General features: G+C 38.5%; 1 protein-coding gene across 5 annotated transcripts in view; it reads left to right on the forward strand.

Annotated features, from left to right (window-relative positions):
• Positions 1-22,652, forward strand: part of LOC131434914 (uncharacterized) — a 100,259-nt gene that overhangs the window by 41,483 nt on the left and 36,124 nt on the right. For 3 of the 5 annotated variants that reach the window (XM_058602192.1, XM_058602189.1, XM_058602188.1), the window contains exon 2: positions 21,371-21,585. The exons of 1 other annotated variant lie outside the window; for it this stretch is intronic. In XM_058602192.1, the coding sequence (XP_058458175.1) occupies positions 21,452-21,585 (134 nt within the window). In that variant the 5' untranslated portion in view covers positions 21,371-21,451. The remainder of the gene's footprint in view (positions 1-21,370; positions 21,586-22,652) is intronic. One more of the 5 variants, XM_058602190.1, reaches the window with a different exon arrangement.

Consider the following 22,652-nt stretch of genomic DNA (forward strand, 5'->3'; position numbering starts at 1 on the left):
CAGAGTTGATGTGATTGCTGGTAGAGAATATCGGTGGTGGAAAGCTTGAACTGGTGGTGAATGTGGCGGTAGGTGGTGCGGGTATAGTAGTAACATTTGGCAGTGGAAGGCGGGTGGTAATTATGTTGCTAATAATGTTGGTGGCAATGGATGGTCGTGCATCAACAGTAGCGGTGGTACCGATTGCTGGCGAGCGAGTGAAGTTAATAGCAGCATTTTCATCAATAACAGCAGTGATGTTTATCGGATTGTCGTTATTCGGTTAGTCTGAAACGAGCGGAGCTATAGAGATTGGAGTATTTTGAGTACATACTGGAACGTCAACTCTCGGAATTTTGTCGGGTTGAGATAAAGATGGTCTACTGGTGCTACTTGTACGTGGTCGTTTGTTGTTGTACTCAAGTATCGATTCGAAGAGGTTAGTAAGATCAAGCTGAAGGTCGTCTAGTCGTTTGAAAAACCGAGCACCATCGTTGATAGAGCGCTCATTGTGATCTCGTTTTCCTGAAAGATGAGTACAGCTAGGTCTAGCACAGGTGTTAGAGTACATGCGACAAAAAAGTTGCATAGTATCCGTCAGAGAACTGATCAATTTCAAAGCTGAAGTGGTACGTTGAAGAATCAACTGTACAATTGCATCAGTAGAATTGTTTTGTTGCGATAATTCCCGGCACTGAGAGCATAACCAGTAAACTCCTGGATAATCCCGAATAGATTTGATTATCGAGGTGTTCAAATTAGCGCACTTAACATGGAAGCTTCCAGAGCAAACCCGGCAACCAATTTTGGTGCCTCTCGAACCGGACGAACCAAAACAAACATTGGCATCGCATTTACTTCTTTACATTGTGCTAGTACAGGGTCCGGCACTCGAAGTGTAACCAACTTCAGACCGCTCGCGCAGCTGACGCACGGGCATCAGCTCTCTAGAAATTTGCTAAATGACAGTTCGGAGTTGTATTGTTTACAAGCGCAAGAAAGCATTTTGCCAAAAGTGAACGCGAAAAAAAAATCTTGACTTGAGAGAGCGAAGGAGTTGCTTCGTTTGGCTGAAAGCGGTCAATTTCCGAACATTGAATTTTCTGACGAGAAAATTTTTCCAATTGAGCAATTCGTAAACTCTCAAAACGATAGGGTTTACTTGACCGACCGTTCATACGAGAATTTGAGTCATCGATTGGTCACCAGGAGGCAGCACCCGCAACAGATAATAGTTTGAGCCGCTGTAACCGGGCCATTTTGGAGAGCAAAGTCCGAACTAAAAGATACACCAGTCTCGAGGCGCTGAAAAAAGTTATTGTCCGCGAGTGGGCCAAAATACCTGCAAGTCACATTCGGCAACTTGCGATTCGTTTTTTGACCGTCTCAAGGCCATAGACAAGGCAAAAGGTGGTCATATCGAGCAAAAGTGAATTGATTCTGAATTTTGTATTATTTTTACACATTTTGTACTTTGAATTAAGTAAAAGTAATTTTCCAAACTGAATGTATGGCCTTTTTAATTGGTTACACTTCGAGTGCCGGACCCTGTAGTTGGATGACAGATGTGAGAAACTTCGTGAGTGCCTGTGAGTGGTATCGTATTCGATGAGCGTCGCGCGAATAGTGGCTATTTGTTGTACGGAACGAATAACTTTCACTGCGAATAATCGTACTATGCTTATCGCCGAAGAGAAATAATATGACACCAGTATGAAATGCACGTTTGCTTACTTAGCACGATTTGATTTAATAAGATTGTAAAAGTTTATCACTATTTATAATTGATTATTTGAAGAGCGAAAAGTAGAACTTTCTATTGACTCGGTATACACTGAACCAATGGATTCTTCATGTTGTTGGTAATAATATTTTCCTTTTTTGAGTATCACAAAACTTTTGCCTTGAAAGCTTTTTTTAAAAGCGAACAACAAATATTGTAATATCAATTAAAAATTTGATTAGTAACCCGAGTAGAGTGTGAGATCAAAAAGAAAACTCAATTATAACATTAAATTATCTACTTGTTTCGGTTTTTAACGATATCCAACTAACTAGAGATTATAAGAAGAGGAAGAATATGAAATTATAGAAAATGCGAGAAAATAGCGATCCATTCATTTTTGTATGTGATGGAATCCCGTCAAATTTTTACTTTTTACTTTTTTTATTTATGACTTCTGGTCAGTCAGTAATTTTAACTTTTTTCGGTTTTTAACGATATCAAACTAACTAGAGATTAAACGAGAAGTCTTCTGCTTACTTAAATGACCCTTGTCACGTCTCACTTTTCCGCACTTTATTCTTCACATCATTGCTCTTCCTTTAGGCTCAATAATTTCATATTCTTTCTCTTCTTATAATCTCTGGTTTGATATCGTTAAAAACCGAAAAAAGTAAAAATTGCTGACTGACCAGAAGTCATAAATAAAAAAAGTAAAAAGTTATCTACTTGATCTCTCACAACTCGCGCATGTAATCACTTTGAAATACGAATTTAGAGGCTCTGAAGACTGAACGTTTTACAATGAAGTCTTCTACAACACAGGAAACGTAAATTAGGAATCCGGAAATAAGGTATCCCAGATCATCGACTAATTGGGACAATAAAAATTATCTCACTTCTGACCACTGATAGAACCAGAACCTCTTCAGTAAATTTTTAGTTCTTGTGTAGGTTTATAATTTACGATCATTTGATGCAGAATTAGTCCTGTGACACAAAATTGTGAAGATTTAGTTAGACGGTTTCTTTGGAAAAGTGTATTAAAGTTCCAAGATCTATTAGATGATTGGTAAAATACTTCTCATAGTATCTAGCGTTAGTGAGTATATGAAGTTCTAAGCATTTATAACTAGGAATGAGAATTGGTTTGAAGAGTGTCTTCGACACAGTTTGTGGACTACTTAGGAATATACAAATTGAACATATATTTTTTTGGTGGCTCCTCTAAGCCACTAAAGTATTATCCAGAATTAACTCTAGATTCTAAAATCTGAGACATTCAATGTACGATGTTCGAACTTCGTAAACAATGAATTTTTCCATACTGTTGGATATAAAGTTATGGGTATTTTCAGGACGGGTTTGGCGAAAAGATTATTTTCGCCATCCAGGTCCCCGATTTCTTGATGCACTGAAAATAATGGTCTAAAAACTTTGAAATGAAATGCGCGACGTCGTATGATTACAAATATCGAATCATTTTTTTTAAACTGAACGTAAAAATTGTTACATGATCGGATATTTAACATATCTAGAAGGAAATTGATGACGTCAAATATATTTCTCATATCTAATTCTGAAATAAGCTCCTTATACGGCAGACGATCAGCGAGATGATAATCCCAAACCCACTATTCAGATTGACCTGCTTCAGACAAACATTGTACCGATGATCGCCAATTTATCTAATTTCTCCTAGACGTGTGGTTTCACACCAATATTCTCGTGGTTAAAAAGAAGGAGCATTATTGGCGTAAAAGTTGAAAAAATGTTGTTTCTTCGCGGTTATGGTTGTGGTCAACTACAGGATGTCAAAGCATTTTTGTAAAAGGCAACATATGATTGAAGGAATAATACTTCCATTGAAACTTAACTTTATATTTTTGTGTTGCCATATGAAATTTGCTCAGATTCAATGGATTCACTAATGTCGTTTTCGTTTTTAAATTGCACTACACCGGTGTAGCGAAAGCTGCACCTAAACCGTTCGTTTTTACCAATTGCACTACACCAGTGCTACACTTTTTCTGCACCGATACCACTGGTGTAGCACTCATCAAAAGTTTGGTGTAGCTCTGTGCAATGGAATCGTTAATTGTAGTCAATGGTTACTGTTTATGTTTTCGTCATTTTTGTTCGTTTATTCATGCCTCAGTGTAGCACTGCACCGGTGTAGTGCAAATTAAAAACGAAAACGCCATAAGTTATTGATTTTAATATGTTCATTTTTGCCTTTCTCATATAGAAAGGTTATGCAATCACTGTGAAAACCGACTTTTGAACCGAGGCCCGGAGGGCCGAGTGTCATATACCATTCGACTCAGTTCGTCGAGTACGCAAAATGTCTGTGTGTGTGTATGTGTGTGTGTGTGTATGTGTGTGTGTATGTGCGTATGTGTGTATGTAACGTTTTTTTGCACTAACTTTTCTCGGAGATGGCTGAACCGATTTTCACAAACTTAGATTCAAATGAAAGGTCTTGTGGTCCCATACAAAATTCCTGAATATTATTTGAATCCGACTTCCGGTTCCGGAATTATGGGGTAAAATGTGCAAAAAATTGTAAAAATAAGTGCACTAACTTTTCTCAGAGATGGCTGAATCGATTTTCACAAACTTATATTCAAATGAAAGGTCTTAAGGTCCCATACAAAATTCCTGAATATTATTTGGATCCGACTTCCGGTTCGGGAGTTATGGGGTAAAATGTGCAAAAAAAAGAAAATATGCGTTTTAACTTTTCTCATAGATGGAGCGACCGATTTTCACAAACTTAGATTCAAATGAAAGGTCCTGTGGTCCCATGCGTTATTCCTGAATTTCAGGCGGATCCGACTTCCGGATCCGGAAATATAGGATAAAGTGTGTTAAAAATTATACACCATCACTGAAAATGGGGAAAAACCTTAAAAAAATTTCTAAATCGACCTCAAATCTTTTCCAATTTGATGGTTTTTATCAGTAGACGGTCAAACAAACCGATTTCGGTTATTCTTTTAAGAATCGAAGAAAAATTTTTTTTTGCCTTTATCATACAGAAAGGTTATGCAATCACTGTAAAAACCGAAGTTTGAACCGAGGCCAGGAGGGCCGAGTGTCATATACCATTCGACTCAGTTCGTCGAGTACGCAAAATGTCTGTGTGTGTATGTGTGTATTTGTGTATGTAACGTTTTTGCACTAACTTTATGGGGTAAAATGTGCAAAAAAATGAAAATATGCGTTTTAACTTTTCTCATAGATGGCGCGACCGATTTTCACAAACTTAGGTTCAAATGAAAGGTCCTGTGCTCCCATACGTAATTCCTGAATTTCATCCGGATCCGACTTCCGGATTCGTAAATATAGGGTAAAGTGTGTTAAAAATTTTATACCATCACTGAAAAGAGCGAAAAACCGTAAAAAGTTTTCTAAATCGACCTCAAATCTTTTCCAATTGATAGTTTTTATCAGTAGACGGTCAAACAAATCTATTTCGATTATTCTTTCAAGAATCGAAGAAAAATAATTTTGAAGAATACCACAGTATTATATATTATAGTTTGATTGATATGAGAAAGGCATCATTACACCACTAGGTGGATTAAAACAGGTTTTAAGTTTCACAAAACTTTTGCATTTAAACAGCAAAATGATAACATGATGTGATATTAAGTGAAAATTTGTTGAGTCGATATCATTTTAGGATTTCAATCTGATGTTGCTATCATAATCAGATTTCAATTTGTTCTCATTTTGATGTTAGACTTTACTCGAGTTCGCTCAAAAACAACAAATGGTATCTGTATTTTTAGACATTAAAAGAGCATTTGTTCCAGCTTCCATTGATGTTGAGCGGTTTAAAATAATTATTTGCAAAACATTTTGTTTGAGAAGCGCATACATTTTTCATATGCCGACTTGGCAACATTCAGAATTAGGTACATGGGTCTCCCGCAAGGCTCATGACTCAGTCCGCTCCTGTATAATTTTTTTGCGAACGACATTGACAGCTGTCTAGTAACCCCATGCACAATACAACAATTGCAGATGATGGCGTGGTTTCAATTACTGGACCCAAAGCCGTTGATGGTTGGCATGGTTCAGGGGGTCTCACCTTCTACCAGAGCTGTACAACCAGCGTTGTAGGAACGGGGTTTGTAGTGTTGGACAAGATGCGCCAGTGCGTGATTGGGTGGCAGCCCATCAGTGATAGGATGTGCGTATTGAAGATTAAGTGCCGTTTCTTCAATTACAGCATCATCAACGTGCACTGCCCTCATGATACGAGACCCGATGACAAGAAGGAAGCATTTTATGCGCAGTTGGAACGAATCTTCGACAGCTGTCCACGACGGAATGTAAAACTCGTCATCGGCGACATGAATGCTCAGGTAAGTTGGAAGGTAGTGTACAGGCCTGTGATCGGGCTGAAGAGCAGCCTGCACGCTGCAACAAACGGCAACGGCGAACGATGCGTAAACTTTGCAGCCTCCCGAGAAATGGTAGTTAGAAGCACCTTCTTCTCCCGCAAAGATATCCACAAAGTCATCTGGAGATCACCTGATCAACATACGGAAAATCAAATCGACCACGTTCTCATCGAAGGGCGATATTTCTCCGACATCATCAATGTCCGCACTTACCGCAGTGCCAATATTGATTCTGACCACTACCTTGTTGCAGTTTGTATGCGCTCAAAATTTTCGACGATGCACAACACTCGTCCCACAGGAACGCCGGGACTAAATATCGAGCAGTAACGTAGCGTTCGTACTGCAGAGGAATACGCGTAACAACTGGAACTAGTGCTACCAACGGAAGAGCAGCTTGGCGCGGCGTCTTTCGAAGACGGCTGGGGTAATACATATAAGGTCCTCCGTGAGTAGCACAGCTGCAGGTTATCGAATCGAGGAAACGATTGGTTTGACGGCGATTGTCAGCAGTCGAAAATAAGAATGCAGCTAGGACGAAGATGCTGCAACACCGGACGAGAGCGAACGAGGAACGATACGGACAGGTGCGGAACAGACTGAACACGGTTTTCGGAGGGAAAAAGCGCCACGAGAAAGACCCAGATCGCGAAGCGATGGAACAGCTGTACCGCGCAAATGACTCACGGAAGTTCTATGAGAAGGTGAACCGCTCACCAGTGGTAACCTTCTCACGAACGAACGTGAAGTGATCGACAGGTGGAAGCAGTACTATGACGAGCATCTGAATGGCGAAGCACAAGATACAGAGAACGACACAGGAATCAATCTGGGTGCATGCGCCACTAAGGATCACATATTCGCGATAAGACATGTACTCCAGAAGTGTCGTGAATACAACGTACCCACACATCACCTATTCATCTACTTCAAAGCGGCATACGACACAATCGATCGAGAACAGCTATGGCGGATCATGCACGAATACGGTTTTCCGGATAAACTGACGCGATTTAGCAAAGCAACGATGGATAGAGTGATTTGCTTCGTCCGATCATCTGGGACGCTCTCGAGTCCTTTCGAATCGCGGAAAGGGCTTCGGCAAGGTGATGGACTTTCTTGTATCTTGTTCAATATTGCTTTGGAAGGTGTGATTCGAAGAGCGAGGATGGATACGAGTGGCACGATTTTCCGGAAGTCTACAATGTTTTGGCTTCGTTGACGATATTGATATTGTGACACGTAACCTTGAGAAGATGATGGAAACATACATTGAACTGAAAGCTGAAGCTAGGTGTATCGGACTGGCCATAAATCCGTCAAAAACAAAATACATGACAGGAAGAGGCTTTAGAGAAGAAACAGTACGCCTCCCATCACGAATATTGATAGACGGTGACGATATCGAGGTGGTTGACGAGTTCGTGTATTTGGGCTCGCTAGTGACCGCCGATAATGACACCAGCAGAGAAATTCAGAGACGAATTTAGGAAGGAAATCGTGCGTACTATGTACTCATAAAAACGCCTCGATCGAGTAAAGTACGCCACCGCACGAAATTTATCATCTACAAAACGCTCATTAGACCGGTTGTTCTCTATGACCACGAGACCTGGACTATGTATGGAGCTTACTAACGCGCCCTTAGTGTTTTCGAACGAAAGGTACTGATTACCATGTGAGGCGGGGTGCAGATGGAAAACGGAACGTGGAGACGGCGTATGAATCACGAATTGCAACAGCTGCTAGGAGAACCACCTATCGTACGGACAGCTAGAATCGGACGTCTACGATATGCTGGGCATGCCATAAGAATGTCGGACGACAGCCTAGTGAAAATAGTTCCCGAATCGAATCCGACTGCTACAAGAAGAAGAGGAGCGCAGCGAGCAAGGTGGATCGATCAAGTGGATGGTGATCTCCGATGCATCCACACCTTGAGTGACTGGCACCTGCAGCCATGGACCGAGTTATGTAGAGGCGTATTCTTGATACAGCAAAGGACACCCATGAACTATAGCTGTTAAACGACGAACGACGATGGTTCAGGGGACTGGATGTGAGTTGGGACTTCATTCGTGTGATGTCCAGACTCATGTTCAATCACTACACGTTAGATGCTCATCTCCTTCGAATTGGACTATCCAAGACTAATCATTGTGCTTGTGGCGAAGGTTACCTCGATATTGATCAGGTCGTTTGGACATGAGTATTGTGATGTCAAATCTCAATTAATAAATTCCTTGCCTACTTAAGGTAGGCTATCCAATGTCTGAGTTCGCGACATTCTTGCTTGTCGTGACTTTTAGCTTACCAGTGGGCAAGTGTTCTTTGACAAGACGCGCTATAGAATTCGTTGAAAGCAATCGGTCGCTCATAAATTTTACCCTCAACAGCACCATGTTTGGCTAAAATATCGACTCTTTCATCACCTGAAATGGAGCAAAGAGCCGGGGCCCAGACTATAGTGATTTGATAATTATTATTTAATATGTCGTTGAGGCACTGTTTTATTTTACTTAAGAAAAACGGTTCATTCTTGCCAGTCATGCTTGAGCGAATCGCTTAAATTGCACTCAGACTATATGTGAAGAGGAAATAATGGTTTGGAGATAATGTCACGAATACATTCAAGCTATAATGAACTGCTGCTTACTCTGCTATCTAAACAGTTGCAGTTTTTTATAAATATTTATTGAAATATGGGTGAATATTAAATTATTAAGATTTAAATTGGGTGTTCAGCCACAAGTGGTGACTTTGCTGCCCTATTATATACACGGTTTAGTTATTACCATTAAGACAACGTTTGCTTTCGCAATTCTGTGATTTTTGTGTAGGGAAAGTTGTAAACCAACTTGTATTGTGTAATGGGAAAAAGGAACTTATATACTAGCTTACACACTTAATTTCGTTCGGTAATTCTTGCCTCTTTTGACGAGTTTTGAACAGCCGAACTACCGAATATTTCCATTCTACTGATATATCAGCACAAATGAACATTTGTTGACAGCAGTACCTCAAGGTACCGCAGTGATAAAACGTGAATTTTACCGATAAAATCACCTACCGAGATTTGAACAGCTGAGGTCGGTAATCCAATTTAAGTGTGTACTAGCTAATACAGAGAGCGAATCGATTCAATTGAAGATTGCATCGATTGTTGTCGGAATCTGCTTATAATATTATGTGACATTACATCTAATGGTCCTATATTTGTAAGTCTGTGTAACTCATTTGTACTAAACCAGGAAGTACGCTTCAAAATCGTTCGCAGAATTTTATTCTGAATCCTTTGAAACATTATTGTTGAACAAACCAAACCCAGTAGATTTTTCAATTCGTGATCCGTTCGTGATCCGTCCGTGTAAAATATTTTTTATGCCTAAACTTACTTGAAAATATTTTTGAAATTTTCATCGAACGTAGATGTTCGGGGATTCCACGCACATCTCGCATGGATGTGTCGAAAAATAAAGTTGAGTCAGGGGCATTTTGGAGACGTACACGGATAGGAATAGGGTTGATTTCCTGTAACATATGGTTAAAATATACTGGTTAAAATATACTGTGAATCTTGTTTGAGATTGAAGCTCGACTAGTCTTTCGGAGTTATTAATAACCAGGGGATTAAGTACCTCACATCACCTGTCCTGCGCGATTATTCTTCCCATCATATCGAACTGAAGCTGCGCGGGATCATGCTTTCTTGAAAAAAACAACCAGCCCTGCTTTCTCCGCAGAGAATTCGACACCCAGATGAACAGCCCAAACGGAAAAGTTGTCTGAGATGAATTTTGCAGGGTCGATTTGGGTCCAGTAACTAAAACCACGCCATTATATGCTAATTGTTGTAGTGTGCATAGATGTACTAGATAGCTGTCAATGTCGTTCACGTAAGAATGATAGATCAGCGGACTAAGGCATGACCCTTGCGGGAGACCCATGTAGCTTATTCTGAATGTTGCCAAATCACCATATGAACAATACATGCACTTCTCTGACAAAATGTCGTGCAAATAATTATTTATAACCGCTGGAAATCCATGTTGGTGGAGGTTCTTTCAGACAAGCTCCACCAATGGAAACTGAATCAAACGCTCCGTCAATGTTTAAAAAAACAGATGCCATTTGTTGTTTTTGGGTGAAGGCAATTTGGATGTCAGACGAAAGTAATGCAAGGCAATCATTCGTCCCTTTATTTCTACGGAAACCAAACTGAGTATCAGATAGCAAGCCGTTCGTCTCGACCCAAGTGTCGAAGAATAATTCTTTCGAACAATTTTCTGATGCAGGACAACATTGCAATGGGTCAATATGAGTTGTGATTGGAAGCTGGTTCCCCCGGTTTTTGAATGGCGATAACTTTAACTTTGCCTCCAGTCAGGTGGAACAATGTTTTGCTCAAGAAACTTGTTAAACAATTCCAACAAACACCCACAAAATATTTGCCGTTATCGCAATTAATAATTTCCGGTCGGCCGCGTCGAGCAACTAAACGACGAAGCGCAGCGACAAATCCATCAGTAGTTTCACCCGTTTTACATGTGCCTATTTACCATAAACTTTACTGTATATATGTGTATCTCATAAATTGTTTATAGGAGCGGTAAGAGAAAATACAGGAAAATAACAGTCGTTTCAAACCCGAAGTTGCTACCAAATTCCCGAACGCACTCAACTGGCAACACTTATCTCAATGCGTATCGGAACATCTGCCAAAGGGTAAGGGTTCAGATCGGACCTAAAAGGAGAACTCGCTCTCTTGTCTCGTGGATGCCAACCAGAACAGATCGTTCTTTTCTATCTATAAAACAAGTGCCGGAAAAAGCTACAGAACTCCGTGGTAATTCAACATACAGTAAAACGTTTCGGGTTGGCCAAATGGTTCGTAAGTAAAGCAAAGTCCTGGCATTACATTCCTTTTGTGGAATTTGGCCTTTCTGTTTCAACAGACTTCGCAGCCGATTCTTAGTGTACAGAATCATTGCATGGCTATTACTATGGATCCTACTGACACTAAGAATCCTTCCAAGTCGGGGCTCGAACATATGACAACTGGCTTGTAAGACCAGCGTCCTATGCATTGAACCACCAACCCGGGCCAAATGGTTCGTTGCAGAGTACACACGTATAGGAATAGAGGCAGATAGCATGAAACCCGATCGACGTCATAACACGCAGAATGATCTCTGACCAGTTAGCAGAACGTTAAATAAGGTGGTATGGACCAGAATGGTCACATAAAACACGAAATGTGTGGCCCAAAATAGTGTTTCTGGATACATCGGAGTATGACAAATCGTTACTGGAGAAGAAATCAGTGCAATTAGCAGATTATGTTGATCTGATAATGCTTCTTCATGGATCAACATAATCCGCTAAGCAGACGTAAAGTGCTTGCTATTTGCAAGTCACTTTTTTACTCCAAGCTATAAGGTCTTTCCTGATGCTCCGAAAGAACGAAGCAAATTGATGGCATTCTGACCGCCGGTTGTAGTCATTTAGGGGTTTTGGTACCTCATGGATATGGGTTTGTGTGAAAGTACACATGACTAGTTTAAGTTTTTTTACGTTTCGCATTCGGCTCATCAGTGCACTTAGTAGATTATGTCGATCTGCTAATGCTACTTCACGGATCAACATAATCCGTTAAGTAGACCTCCTCCAGTAACGATTTGTCATACTCCGATGTGTCCAGAAACGCTGTTTTGGGCCACGTATTTCGTGGTTTATGTAACGATTCTGGTCTATACCACCACATTTAATGTTCTGCTAACTGGACAGGGGTCATTCCGCGTGTTATGACGTTGGTCGGGTTTTTGGAACCGACGATGTGATTTTAAATACCTGCTTGAGTCAGATGATGGATTTCTGACACCCTGTTTGCACAAACAATTGTCAACGGGTTGATGACGATGTTAACCAACACTTGACAATTGTGATTTTCGTCCAAAAATACAGTTGAGCTGATACTTGAAGACTGTCAACCACCTTCTCGTAGAGATGACTTAGCACCAGTGCAGATGGCAATTCCAATCGAGGAATTAGAAATCCTGTTGTTGAAGTTCTTTATATCGATTTATTTTGTGGTTGCGCTAAGATTTAAGGTGACGATATAACATTTCTAATATTAATAGATGTTAATGATATTTACTAACCGCCCGAAATGGATCGTTCCATCTTTGAAATCCAATTAGAAATCACAAAGAATTAGTAGTAAAATTTCGGATAAGTTTACCGAGTGTACTCGCTAAGAGTCATCTCAGATCGAGATGCAGATTCTGTTGGTCGTGACAATTCAAGGCACTTTTCAGTCTCACAGATTATCAATAATAGTCGAATTTTCTCCATTTCATACCAAAAACATCAGATTCATCAAAATGGAAGTTGAAAACGTTTGCGCCGTCACTCGCATATTCCATTAAGACGGCAATGCGAAATTGAAAGTATTTATATAGAATGCATCTTTATACTAGTATGGGTGTCATTTCGAAGTATGCCGTGCGAAACAGGGTTGCCACATATAAAGATATTACATTATTACAGATATTAAAGATTTAAATGTGGCGAACACCGCTAAAATCCATATTTGCTTAAAAAGCGTTTTCTAAATATATATCATGTTTCTATGCGGATCAAGAAATATAGTACGGCCCGTTTTTATATTTTCGTTAAAATACAGTTAAAGATAGTAGTGGGGGATTTGAATATAGATGATTCAAATCAAGATAATATTAACACTTAACCATGACCGATTTTGAAGTTTAGCATTGAAAATGCACGTATCAACTTACTGTTTCTGCGAATTTTATTTCATGGCTTTTAACTAATTAATATATGGTTAATATTCTATATTATACGTTTTTGGGATTTGTATAATTTGATTATTACATGCGGCCCCCTGTCATGACGCCATTTTGATGAGATCAAAATCGGAACTTCAAAATCAGTTGATTGCAACGTAAATAAACAATTAGTAATGCAATCGTTTAACATCTTACCTTGTCTATTGCACGAAAATTAGAGATTTTTGGGTCGATTCTCGCACAATAACTTGTCGGTTTACCTAAAATAAAGCAGATAGTATTTGGGACATCAAGCGGAAGTTATTTTCAAAATTTAAGAGTCGCGATGAGCATCAAAACATCGTAGTGTTTGTGACCCGAAATGCGAGGGGCCCAACGTAATCAGTGTACTTTCAAATCGCTGAAGCTATCATACCGGTTTCAGATGGCTGAATACATGGCGATACCGATTCTTACCACAACCGGTCATTTGACCGGAAGAATATTTTTGCCTTCCTCTTAAGAAAGAATATAGATTTACTGGGAAAACTAACTTTCGATCGGAGCCAGGAAGCATTCTAGTGTTATACACAATTCCACTCAGCTTGACGGGATCGGAACATGTCTGTGTATGTATGTACACACCAAAGAAATTTGAATATTACAGGTGCTATTAATATTAATTCCTCATACGATGTAATTCATAAAGACCTAATTTGTCAAATGACGAAAAATTTCATTTGTAATGACTTAATGTTAGAATAGCTTGAATTTTACTGGTTTCGACTGTAACTTGCGCTCTGCCAGACCCTGTTAGCTTGGAGCGATCTCAATCTTCAGTTCAGCAACGCCTTGTGCGTTGGATGCAAACAGACGTCGTGGGACCAGCAGCTTCGGAGAGTGCACCTTCTGCGTGGTACCAAACCTCAAACTCTCAGGTCGTGCTCTCATTTGGACTTCAGCCGTCAGGTGGAGCAGTGGTCTATGAAAGCAGACCTTTTGCGTGGTATCAAACCTCAAACGATCAGGTCGTGCTTTCGTTTGGACTTCAATCGTCGGGAGCAGCGGTTGTCAATAATAAGAGCAGACCTTTTGCGTGGTATCAAACCTCAAACGCTCAGGTCGTGCTTTTATTCGGACTTCAATCGTCAGGTGGAGAAGTCGGCAATGCTTTCATATGGACTTCGATCGTCAGGTGGAGCAGTTGGCAATGAAAGCAGACCTTTTGCGTAGTATAAAGCCTCAAACGTTCAGGTCGCAGTGCCAGTTTCCGTTCGAAAAAGATCGATTACATCATCCTGTTGGTGGTCGTTTGCATTGGAGCAAAATACAACGGGAAACGGACAACAATGTGGAACATTATGCAAAATCAGCTCTTCTAATGGCTCTAAATGTTATCTAAAGAACTATAAAGATTGCTTCTTTGTAAATCGAAAATTAAATTTTTTTATCATAAAGAACTATACTGGTTATTTTGTAATATTTGTGTGCCAGAATGTTTGATGTAACTAATCTGTACTGTAGTTTGGGTGTATCGTTTCAAATTCTAGTAGTGAAAAATGGGAAAGCTTACACAAATAACACAATCGATCAACTAATTGATATTCGGAAGTATAAAGAAAAAGTGTCAGTATTATTCGTATTCACCACATCCAGTTATGTCTCTGACATTACACACCTGTACTTTTTTATTTCAACGAATTTCATGTCATGGATTTTTAGACACAATATTAAATGTTATTCCACGTGAATTTGCGTGAACTGCGACGCTCCATTTATGTGCATGTTATAAGATGTAAAATCACAGGGATTTTTTAAAGTGTATGTATGTGTATGTATGAATGTGTGTATTTGTACTTTTACACGTTCAATTTTCTCGAAGATGTCTGAACCGATTTCAGCTATCTTAGGCTCGTTTGAAAGCTACTATTGGATCATTCATCAAGTTCGATGGGCAAATGGCGGACACTTCCGGTTCCGGAGATATAATCACAAAAGTAACTGTTTTTTTGATCCGCTCAATTTTCTCGGAAATGACTGAACCGATTTGCTCTATCTTAGGCAGATATGTCCATCTCCACTGACGAAGAGCAAGCAAAATTTCTCCCCTCGCACTGACAACTTCAACGAGAGCTCTTCTCTCACATATATACACCACTGTTGTATAAAGTGTGCACGCATCATGAGTGCGTTTGTTTATTTCCTTTTACCTGCTCCACTGAATCGCACCAAAGTGCTAGAACAAAGCTAATAAATTCTCTGAGCTGGATGCAGATACTTTCACAGAGGTGTACACGCCGGAGAGCACTCTGGTGTATCGTTTGCGTATAAGTAACGTGGGGCACGCAAAATCAGCAAAATTAAACAATTTACCGTTGAATTTCGGTTTTCCTTGCAAATTTTTCATAGCCAGGCCAGATCTACGCTCTATTAATTAAAGTTCACAGAAGTGTTCGCTCACCATCACAGTTATCACTTGGGTGTATTTAGGCGAGAGAACATGAGAGCGATTCGAGCGAAGAGAATGTGATTCTCTGGCACCAGTTTCTTTCAACACAAGCACGCACTCAAAGTCTGTCTGATGGACACTGAGAAGAAGTGCGCTTTCCTCTTTGTGTGGAGCATAACAAATGTATCCGCAGTGTACATTTGAAACCTACGCCTTGGTGTTTCACTCTAGTGAAATGACATCTCTGGTCTTAGGCACGTTTGAAAGCTACTATTGGGTCATTGATCAAGTTCGATTGGCAAATGGCGGACGCTTCCGGTGATATAACCGCAAAAGTGACTTATGTACTTTTTTTCGATCCGCTCAATTTTCTCGAAGATGGCTGAAACGATTTTTTTCTATTTTAGGCTCGTTTGATATTGAATCATTGATCAAGTTCGATTGGCAAATGGCGGACGTTAACGTTTGTGGTTTGTCGGAATTATGTGCACGAGGAAAACTTGATTCGCGAAGTAGTATGAAAACAGAAAGATTTGTACTTATCTGAAAAGATTTATTCTGTTCGGTATGTGCAGACCCTGTCAGCTTGGAGCGAGATCAATCTTCAGTTCAGCAACGCCATCGCACGGCATCACATTCAACATATCATGTCAATTGTATAGGTGCGCAGCCCTGCTATTTTGGCGCGCACGAGTTTGACATATCTCTCCCCTACTTATCTGTATGAGATTCGATGTGGACTCACCCGAGGGCGACATGCTCGCAAAAAATGATGTTGCCAATGATTTGTTCGGGAAATGTGAGAGCTGGATATCTTGTTAATATGATGTCTTTGGTATGTGGTAATTATTACAACTGAAACGATGCACTGTTTGCGCACATGAACGTTCGTGGTTTATCGGAATTATGTGCACGAGGCAAACCTGATTCGCGAAGTAGTATGAAAACAGAAATATTTGTACTTAACTGAAATGATTTATTTTGTTCGGTATGTGGTGTTATTACAACTGAAACGATGTCAATTGCTAGGAATTGTCTATCTTGACTAACGTTCACATTTTACCTAGCTGTAGTACTGAGTTGACTGACTCTAGACTTTTGACTGACTAGTTTATCTTCTGAAGAAGAACACCCTTGACGCTACTGGTGGTTCAATTTATATAGGTTGTCTACATTTTTATATGAACACAACTTAACTGTACAGGAAATGATAGGCATCTGTAATACCTGAATTGTTATGTGTAGAATGCAATAGTGAACGCTACACTTATTTCCGTAACACTATCTACCTGTCCCTGAATAGAGTGTGTACGTTTTAGCTCGGTAAATTATTACTCTAATACCTAAACATACTGCCCGCCTTGAAAGACGGGTCTTTCAAAAAAGATGACCTAGCTACTCATTTGATTTGCTTGTTAATATTTCAGTTTCAGATCACGCAAAAAGGATGATGTGATTTTATGTCTACGGTGTCCTGACTAAATTGCTCCAGAAAAATATACTATATACGAGTCAGAGTGACTCAAAATGTTGACTTCGTTTATTAGTAACAAGACCGATGGTGAATGTGTCTTCCGTCGTAAACACATGATGAAGACTTCGATAACCAAAAAAGACTGATGAATGAGATGTTGTTTCTGACGAGATGTCCTGAAGAACTGAGCATGCCTTGCTTCAGACGAATACATGTTATTTCTGAACGATGACTGAACTGATGATCTCGTTAACTGTGCCTTAAGATTGTATGTCCGACTGTTATTTGCTGACATCCTATACATTACAAATTATCTGTAATTTCTATTCACAATAACTTTGGTGTTCTGCTTACTGGTACTTCGTAACCACTTCTGCTATGTGGTTGTGAATTGCTGAATTGGATGATGTATATCAAATGTTGTTGGTTAATTGCTCTCTAGATCGGGGATGATTATATGCTGCTGGTTTGGTGAGGTATATGAAAACTTGGAAATATGCAACGATCAAGCTGTTTGATATTAGTTGACGAATGCTTCCGAAAATATCAGCTATCCTACGCTGTCGATGAACCAAAAATGCTACGATGATGTTGACACGCTTTTTGATGTGCTTGGGAACATCCTGTCTGACGTGAATGACGATCTGGGTACCTTAACCATAGTGTCCCGATGTCATTGAACCTTGCTGATGATTATGATGCGAAATATCAGAAACACCAAAATTTGTACGAGCACGTTGGCGATTGAAATGAAACAAAATGGGGTTCTACGAATCCACCCACGAGGCTTGTGCAATTTACGATGCTACAGGAACTACTCGACTCCCCCAAGCTTGGGCCAGGAACTCGTCTGGCGACTCTTTATCCCGAGTAAGGACCGGATTCTTCACTGCCGAACCTGGCTGAATAGCGGTCGATTCAACCCGAGAGAATGCACCTGTGATTGGTGAGGACGAATACCATCACCGCTGTAGTACTTTCAGCTGAACTGTTTTCGCTTACCGAAAACTATTCTCCCATGCTGGGATGACCTCCGAGAATCTCAAATGCAAACGACCGAAAAGGATTATGCTCGTTTTTGTGTATAGGACCGAGTGACCTAATGTAGTGAGGCCATTTTCAATTTCCAGAATGGTCACTAGGTGCCCGAACAAAAGTCTCCGTCAAACCATCGTGAGCAGACACGCAGATAATAATCCATAATCTAATGCATCATCATTCATCTGATCAAAAAGTATAAATTTCATCGAATAAGATTTCATACTGCCGTCAGCGGACTGAGTATAGAATTCATTTGATGCGAACGCTCTAAGCGTGATCCGTAAACCGTAAACCATAATATGCTTATTCATGGCTCAGACAGTAAGAGGAGAAAATATCCGACGAATTCATGCTATTTATTAAACGAAATATTATTCAGCTTGACTCAAAACTCCATAGAAAAAAAAAACATAACGGTACAGTTTTCTGTCGACCTTTGAGTACTTCGCTGCAAGGAGGAGGTTGTGATGTTTTGCATCGCATAGCATACATCGCGATTCCTGTTTGCAGTCCGTTTCGCAATGAACACCACTGAAGCAGTTTCGATAGATTTTCTTCTTGCCCACAAATTCCTATTTGCCTCTTGATGACAACTTAAAAAAACTCCTCACATCGGAATAGAAAATGACGTTCGCTGCAGAAGTGACATTGCGGTGGTACAATTCGAGCAGCCGGATTAGTGCGCTTGGCCGTAGAATCCACTATCAGTTTAGCTATTACCTTTTTCGTTGAGCGTATTTTTATCAACAAATGAAGATATGTTTCTACCAATTCGTCATCTACGTTGTGAACCGTCCCCTTCCCATTGGGGCCGCTTGTACGTGATGCACTTTGCCGCCACCACCTTTCAATTAATTCTGCAGATGGCTTCAACCACTCTCATTCCTTAATGAAAGGAGTTCCACAACTTGCAATCTGTTTCGCGATTGCTAATAGCTGTTTGGCTGACTCACGCTGTGCTGCCAGAACAGCCTTTACTGGACTGGTGTGGTCCATTTTATCCCGAAATTTCACACAACCGAACTGCACAATGTTTTGCTGCTTTTGCTTGAGCACGTTTTCTGATTTCACCGTTTATGTGACAATTGTTCGAAGTGAATGAAGAACAACTAACCTATTGACGGACGTCTCACTGATGGGCGGAAAATCGGTCTCACTCGGGCGAATATGAAATGTGTACCCAGGGTGGTTAAGTGAAGGTGTACACATTTGATTTTCAATAATGTGGTCCGAACTAGAATTTCATTAGTTTGACTGTGCCTGCACTTGAATTTTGTTTCACTTAGTTAATTACGCTCCAAAATGCTTGCGTCGCCATTATGTACTTAGTTGAACCGCGTGTCACACATGTATTGTAAGAGGTTTTATTTAACATAACACTTTTTACACAGACTTGGGTGTATTTGAATTGTCATTTTTATCGAGCATAATGAATTTCGACGCATTTCTGACGGACAGTGATGAACATACTAACACAGAATTTTAACCAAATATATATATATATATATATATATATATATATATATATATATATATATATATATATATATATATATATATATATATATATATATATATATATATATATATATATATATATATATATATATATATATATATATATATATATATATATATATATATATATATATATATATATATATATATATATATATATATATATATATATATATATATATATATATATATATATATATATCTATATATATATATATATATATATATATATATATATATATATATATATATATATATATATATATATATATATATATATATATATATCTATATATATATATAAATATATATATATATATATATATATATATATATATATATATATATATATATATATATATATATATATATATATATATATATATATATATATATATATATATATATATATATATATATATATATATATATATAACGACAATGAAAGTCGTTCTGAGAATTGTAATGGCGATTTCACTTTAATATTTCGGCTATTGTCGTACAATGAACGTAAAGTTTTTAATTTTAAAAGTGATCGCGCATGATTTGTAACAATCGATTTGATGTCCACAGAAAGCTTCTTTTCTGATTTAAAATTCAGGTATATAAAATACTTTAATCTATACATTAATAAATTATTCATTATAATTAAGCTTTAAAACTTGCTAGAAAATTCTTCTAGCTCTTGCTAGTTGGTTGCAATATAAGTTCACCAACTAATCCGTTGGCCGGGTTTCGATTTCGAAAGTACCGGAAACAGTGTTCAAAAACTCCCAAATCGGAGCTCGCATCGATTTTTCAAAGACGGATAATCCGATTTTCACAAATTTGTTTATTAAAATAGAAGGTATTAAGGTCTCACATATTGCTATAGAATTTCATTCGGACCCAGCTTCCGGTTCCGGGATTAAAGTATGAGTGCTTAAAACTCAAACTGTCTTGTAGATTAACGATGCCAGATATGGGAAAAATATTCAAAACTGATCTCAAAATTTCCTACCTACCAACTTCGACTATATCGGGCCTCGATTTCTGGTTTTGAAAGTACCGGAACCAATGATAAACAAATTCAATCGAAAATCACATCGATTCATCATATAAATGTTAATGAGATAGGTATCACTACACCACTAGGTGGATTGAAATAGGTTTTTTATTGTAGTTATGTGCAAAGTCTAAAGTGTCGTATGTTTTTTTTTTTGATTTCTGATAATCAGAGCACCCGGGATAATGACAGCAGTGAAGCACCTCTACTTTTATATTTGTTCTTGTTGATCTGTGTATCTCCGAAAATATTCCGTGTGACGCCTTTGAAAATGATCTAAAAATTTTTAAAATGTTTTCCAAACAGATATGAAACATAACTGTTTTTGTTCTCACTTTTTTTCAACAAAAAATTCCTCAAAAGCATTTGAAAACGGCCGTCACACTAAAGTATTCCCTTAAGTGTTTGTATATTTAGTGTTAAAGCACAATTTTGTGGATTACCCAAACCAACATAGAAATTATTGTTCCTAATCCTATTTGTGTTGAATATTAGCTCAATAAAAAAATATGGCATCATGAGATTATTTGAATGACATGATAAAGGTTTTATCACACTACTAGGTGGATTCAAACTTAAAATAGTCCATATGCTGTTTTTTTCAATAATAATTTAAATTTATATTATTATTTCGCTTCTAACCTACACTTTTCTTACTTTTATTAAGGGAACATGAAGTCCGGTCATTTGACCGGGCATTGTACAAAAAGGTATATATTGAGTGTGGGTATGATTAGTGTTAAATTAATTGATTTCATGAGCAAGTTTATGAAGTTTGATATGAAACCTGTTCCTCCACAAACTACTACGCTCAGAGGTACATGTATTTGTTAGAAATAACAATGTAGAAAATCGTAGATATATTTCATACCATTCATATCATAGGACTATTGTATTATTGATCAACCCAGCGAACTAATGTTTTTTTTTTTTGAAAGGTTATAATCGGTTGTGAACGCTCTACCTATGCCGACCATATCAGTATCTCATACACGGACAACAGGTCAGCTTGGAAATAGATGACGGAAGTCAGTGGCATCCATTGGAGTTCGAATTCAACTTGTAACTCTTCCAGACTTTTGAACGGAGGCCCGCAGGGCCGAGTGTCATATACCATTCGATCCGGTTCGTCAAGATCACAAAATGTCTGTGTGTATGTATGTACATATATGTGTATGTGACAAATAATGTCACTCGATTTTCTCAGAGATAGCTGAACAGATTTTCACAAACTCAGATTCAATTGAAAGGTCTTATGGTCCCACTGGTTTATCAAACTTGCTGGTAATTTCATCTAGTTGGCATATCTTGTTAGCTAGTCGATATATAATTTCAAATAAATTGTTCTATGACCACAAGACTATGCAAGTAGCTATTTTAGGTTTATACAAATGCATATTTTTTTATAAATTAGGTGAGGTTTTGCATAACCAATACCAGGACTGTATTCAAGTTGCAAAGTATAATATTGAATATATAATTTGCGAGAAATAATAAGACAATTATCGTTTTGCAAACCAACTTTATTATTTCCCATCAGCACCAATACTTGCACAGCAATTGTATCATGCTTCAAGACTTCTGATATCCTGACAACCTGAAATATTGAGAAGTTTACAATGGTTTGATCTTAACACCGCAAATGTACTGAATGAAATTTGGTGTTTACTGACCTCTTCGAATCGTTGAAAAGTTTCTCTAAGACTTGGAAGCAAAAGCCGTTTCTGAACTGGTTCATGCCCACTACTAGTTTTGATAGTCTCGTAGTCTCGTTTTCCTGGCATAATTCTACTTATATAATCGTCGTTGAAGAATTGCACTACTTTTCGTTTTATATCGGGATCCAATGGACGGTCACATTTTTTTAAGAACAGCCAATACTCCTTGCTCTTTAACCAATTCTTTTGCCAGTGAGACCGTGTATTTATTAACATTAAATTATTTCATCATCACTGAAACAGACTACGAGTTAGGTAAAATTGAGAGTATCCGTATGTTATCATATCTTGAGCAATCTGATTCGGTAAATTTCGCCTTCAGTTTATCAATGATTTCAACGAATGCTACAGCCTTAGCTTTCACTGTCTGAAAATTTTCAGATTCATTTTGTGGTATCTCTAAAAACGTAACTCATTTCGATTTCTCAGCAACGATTAAGCCGATTTTCACCAATCATGATTCAAATTAAAGCTCTCATTGTCTCAAAATATACTGTGCAGT

Source organism: Malaya genurostris, chromosome 3 (genome assembly GCF_030247185.1).
Source record: "Malaya genurostris strain Urasoe2022 chromosome 3, Malgen_1.1, whole genome shotgun sequence".
Taxonomy (NCBI): domain Eukaryota; kingdom Metazoa; phylum Arthropoda; class Insecta; order Diptera; family Culicidae; genus Malaya; species Malaya genurostris.